Source organism: Bactrocera neohumeralis, unplaced genomic scaffold (assembly GCF_024586455.1).
Source record: "Bactrocera neohumeralis isolate Rockhampton unplaced genomic scaffold, APGP_CSIRO_Bneo_wtdbg2-racon-allhic-juicebox.fasta_v2 cluster10, whole genome shotgun sequence".
NCBI lineage: Eukaryota > Metazoa > Arthropoda > Insecta > Diptera > Tephritidae > Bactrocera > Bactrocera neohumeralis.
In genome coordinates this window covers 28,282,693-28,287,806 of record NW_026089623.1, presented here as the reverse complement: position 1 = coordinate 28,287,806, position 5,114 = coordinate 28,282,693, and the positions used below count along the sequence as shown (strand labels likewise).

Sequence of the window (5,114 nt, the reverse complement as noted above, 5' to 3'; positions counted from 1 at the left end):
TCGATTTAGTAAGAAACCGTTACAATAATTTAGCAACTGAAATAACACAGTATTCAATGGATGAACAAGTTATTCCATTAACTGGAAGATGCCCTGCGCGTCAAACAATCCGATCAAAACCAAGACCTACTGGTCTAAAAAATTTGGTATGTGCAACCGCAAGTGGCATGATAGTGGACTTTGAAGTTTTTCAAGGCGCTGGCACTTTTCAAGATTGTAGTTTGGGGCATGGCCCGTCTATTATAATGAGGCTAATAAAACACCTTCCAAAAGGCAGCAATATATGTATATTTTGATCGCTTTTTCACAACAATACCCCTCATTCAGTCGTTGCACCAAATCGGTTTCCATGGAACAGGAACTATAATGGCAAATCGATTGGACAAAAATTTGAAATTTCCCCAGGACAAGGAAATGAATAGGGGTGATATTATCCAGTTCAGGAACGGTGACAATGTAGCCGTTGTCAAATGGAAAGATAGCAAAGGTGTCGTAGTCGTTTCCAGCCAGTGCGGCAAAGACCCCATCGGCGAGACAGATAGGTGGAAGAAAAACATGAAACGCCGTTGCCCTGTGCAAATTCCAAAAGTTATAGAAAATTATAATGAATTTATTGGGGGGTGTCGATATAGCTGATCAGATGCTTGAATACTACAGGATAAAAATGAAAACCAGGAAATGGACTGTAAAAGTATTTTTTCATTTTCTTGATCTGGCTGTATTCAACTCATGGATGGAGTCTAAAAGAGATGCCAAAGTTAAGCCCTTTTTAACGTTCAAAATGGAGCTGGGAACAGTATTGGCGGGATATTATCAAGCTAATGACTATGTTGAACCGTTTAAAGTCGATGAAAATATGTATGGAACGAAGTATCGACCACATGACGCGCCTGACGAAGTAAGATTTGATCGCTACGATCATTGGCCCTCATTCGCAGATGAGGCACCTAGAGTTTTCCGCAATAATTGCGGTAGTCGGACAAGAAGACGATGCCAAAAATGCCACGTCAGCCTTTGTCTAGCAAAAAACAAGGATTGTTTTGAACAGTACCACACAAAAGACTAAATATGTTCCTTATTAATTAGCCTAGTACCTAACATTTTTTTCTATTAATGCACTGAATTTTCGGCATGACAATTGTATCACAATTGTGCGATGTCCTTTTTCCAAAAAAATCATTACAGTCATGTTCATCATGTAATTTGTGATCAAAAAATGCAAAACTTTCTTTCAGATAGGTGATTTCGGTGGAATTAGAAGGAGACAAAAGCATAGGTCTGAAAGGGTTCCTGTACCACACACATCTCAACAAAATGGTGTAACATTGGTTGAGATGGCACGCAGTATGATTCTACATGCTGGTCTGGATGAGGGCTTCTGGGCAGAAGCTATTAACACGGCTGCATACCTCAGGAACCGTTCGGAAATATCTGCCTTAGAGGACATTACACCATTCGAGTCGTGGTCTGGCAAAAAGCCAATGGTGAGCCATCTGAGAATATTCGGGATCAAAGCTGTAGTTTTGGGCAAGAAGCTTAGCAATAAATTTTTCCCGAAAGGCTAGGCGCATGTGATGGTTGGCTACTCAAAGTCAGCAAAGGCATACCGTTTATACGATCCGAGTACAGGAAAGGTAACAGTAGCACGTGACACGATTTTTCTTGAAAGATTCTTTGCAGATGCCAGTGTAAAGCATAATGAATCGGTAACTATGTATGTGTGAAATGCCGCTGGTCAATCTGGAGTCAGAGTCGGTTAAAACGCTGATGCCGACTGCGATGCGTCTGATGTAGTTTTGTCTGAAGAAGACAATGAGGTCGAGTCAAATATCAAGAGGGGTCCTGGGCGACCAAAGCTGATACGTACAGGAAATCCAGGGCGTTCCTGCAAGCAGTATAACATTTTGAATGTTATGACAACTGATGATGTGGCAGTACCAGAAACAGTAACTTCGACCATCATGCCAGTCAGTGGAAGGCATCGATGCAAAAGGAGATGGACAGTCTAAAGGCCAAAAAAACGTGGTCGTTGGTGGATCTTCCGAAGGGCGAAAATGCGATCGGTTGTAAATGGGTTTTTTAGTAAAGCGTGACAAGCATGGCAACATCGCTCGTTCTAAGTCTCGATTAGTGGCCAAAGGCTCTGGCCAGAGATTCGGTGTCAACTACATTGTGGCACAGTATTCAACAATACGTCTAGCAATTGCCATTGCGGTTGAGAAAGGTATGTATATGCACCAAATTGATGTGTCATCTGCTTACCTCAACAGTGAACTACGAAATGTGGTGTACATGAGACAACCAGAGGGCTTTGAAGACCAAGAAAATCCTCAGCTCAACATACTCATTTTCTCAATCATTTATATATACATACATATGTATATATATATTTTATAGGGTCTCTGACGCTTCCATCTGGGTGTTACAAACTTCGTGACAAACTTAATATACCCTGTTCAGAGTATAAAAAAATATATTTTTTTATATATATTTTTTTTTATATTTATTTAATATATTTTAAAACACATAAATATCATAATTTTTATAGAAGGCTTTAACAAATCGCTAAATCCGCAGTTTATATCACTGTGCAACGCGGACATAACGGAAGCATAATTGGAAAGTAATCAATAATATTATAATTTTTCCTGTTAATAAAGAATTATTAGCTATTAATTGTGACCAGCTTAAATTTAAGACGTTATTTTGTGAATAGTATCATGTCATAAATAAGGATTTGTTTTTGAAACTCTTAAATAATGACTACAGACTGCCAGCTGAATACCGATATACCTTTATGTTGTTGTGATCGATTCAAAATTTTGTCTAATATTGAGGGTTTTAATCACATGCTGACATAGGAAATATTTGTGGAAATATATAAAATCCAGTTGAATCCCAATTTAGCTTTACCTACTTGTTTTGCTATGTTTTTAAGTTGTGTTTAGGCTCAGTAAACGCTAATATCAAGTTACAACTCCTAAATTTAGTAAATTCCTTCCTCCTTCTTTCTCCTTTAAAATATAGAAACATACTTGAATAAAAAAAAATTAATTAATTTTTTTTTTTAAATATTTTATTACAACAAAAAAATAAAACACATACTTTGACTAAATTTAATTGCAAAATGAATAAACATTTTAAACCAAAATTTCATTGTCGGCTTTTTAAAATAACCGTTGCCTCAGCCTTAAAAACCAAATCCGGGACCTCTGGGACCTCCGAAACCACCAAAGCCGCCACCAAAACCTGGACCGCCACCTGGTCCGCCGAAACCACCAAAAGGTGGACCGCCACCTGGTCCGCCGAAACCACCAAAGCCGCCACCAAAACCTGGACGGGGGAATCCACCACCAAATCCAGGGCCACCGAAGCCACCAAATTGTGGCAAAGACGCAGCAGCTGCAATCAACAGCGCCAAAACAAATAGAACTTTCATGATATTATGCTATTTTAGACAAATGGTGCTGAACAAAAGTAATGTCCTCTTGAGAGCTGCTGTGGTGCGTGCGCTTATAACTTCACAATTAACACTAATGTTGTATTGATACTATGCGAAATTTATTTATACTCAACTTTTGGAAGCACAGCGACCACATAACATACTTATTTACTCTACATATACAAGATTTCAGGTATTAATTAATACCCTAACGCACACATGAACTAGAAACTCAGGCGCTCACTCTCTCGCACACCAGCTACTGCGCAGTAAACTATGATTTGGAAGCAATTTACATTAGCATTATTATGTTTGTATGTATGTATATGGTATTCCATGAAAAATATTGATATTTCTAAATTCAATCTATATTCAATCTGAACGGCATATGCCATCGCACCAGTAAGAAAGGGCTCAATTCGGGTAAACCGAACATTTTATACTCCCGCAATTCGCAAGAGACAAAACTTAGAAAATACAAGTAATCACAAAACTTTCTATTAAGAAATGTTGCGTTAAAATTCAACACACATTATTCGACAAAATCGTGAACGGTATCTTGATAATTTATACTATCGAGCACTTAGTTTCATTTATATATTCTGCTTCATGTCTGCGATTTTTATAATAAATCAACCCATTTAAATCAAATAATTATATTATTAGCAAAAGTACACAATAAAATTAAGAGAATTCACATTTGGAGCGCTTTATGATGGTTTTTATTATTATCAATACTGTAACATATTATTAGCACAAAATGAACACGAAATATTTGTAAGCTAAGGTAGGTTGCTTGTTTTAAGCTTTGGTAAACGCACATTTCATACTCTTGCAACTTGCCAGAACCAAAGCTACAAAAGTACTCTCAGGCACATAAGGCTTGTTAGTTATATGGGTAGACCCCAGTACCAAATTTTGTTGAAATCAGGCGGGCTGGTCTCGAGATATGTGAGTTAGGCCCTTGGTCCAACTTTGACCGCGACTCCATTTAAGTCTTTTGATACCATCTTCGGGGTAAACTTTAATGTCTTTGAAATTTTTGGTTACTGATTTATCGGGCTTTTAGTAATTTTTGACAGTACCGTTATATAGGCGAAGTTATGGTACTTTATACATTTTCGGTTAATGGCGGACAGACAGACAAACAGTCACCCGGATTTCAACTCGTCCCGATCATTTATACATATATCGCTAAGTTTTAGGTGATACGTACAACCGTTAGCTTTCGTCTTCTTGAAATGGTGATTTTTTCCGATTTTGTACTTCAGACGCTCTAGTAACGTAATGTAATCGTCGTTGTTAATAATTTTTCCTTTTTGAAGATATTCGATGAATATTACACTACAAGTATCTCAACATGCCGATACCATAACCAGCCGACCTCTGTGCTGTCTACTTACCTAACTGTCGATTGGACTCCGGTGTGAGATGATGCAGCCATGTTTCATACATTGCCACAAATTGAACCACTGCTCAGAATCAGCAATTCGTTGTTGTTTTTGTTGGATTGTGAGCTTGGATAGCACCCACTTTGCACAGAGATTTCACATACCCAAATATTCATACACAATATATCCAATACGTTCCTTTGATATCTTAAGGGTCTCAAGCCAAAAATTAGTCAAATCGGGTAATACTACCCCCCTTTTCTCCCAGCTCTTATATACAT

The 5,114-nt window shown here is 37.9% G+C and overlaps 1 protein-coding gene across 1 annotated transcript; it reads right to left on the bottom strand.

The window, feature by feature from the left end:
- Nucleotides 1–3,081: 3,081 nt before the first annotated feature.
- On the bottom strand, nt 3,082–3,519 carry LOC126765394 (uncharacterized). Its single transcript, XM_050483125.1, has one exon. The coding sequence runs from the start codon at nt 3,437–3,439 to the stop codon at nt 3,191–3,193; it is 249 nt and encodes an 82-aa protein (XP_050339082.1). The 5' UTR covers nt 3,440–3,519; the 3' UTR covers nt 3,082–3,190.
- Nucleotides 3,520–5,114: the final 1,595 nt, after the last annotated feature.

Excerpts from the sequence above, each read along its gene's own strand:
- LOC126765394 (XM_050483125.1), bottom strand. The coding sequence starts at position 3,439 with ATGAAAGTTCTATTTGTTTTGGCGCTGTTGATTGCAGCTGCTGCGTCT.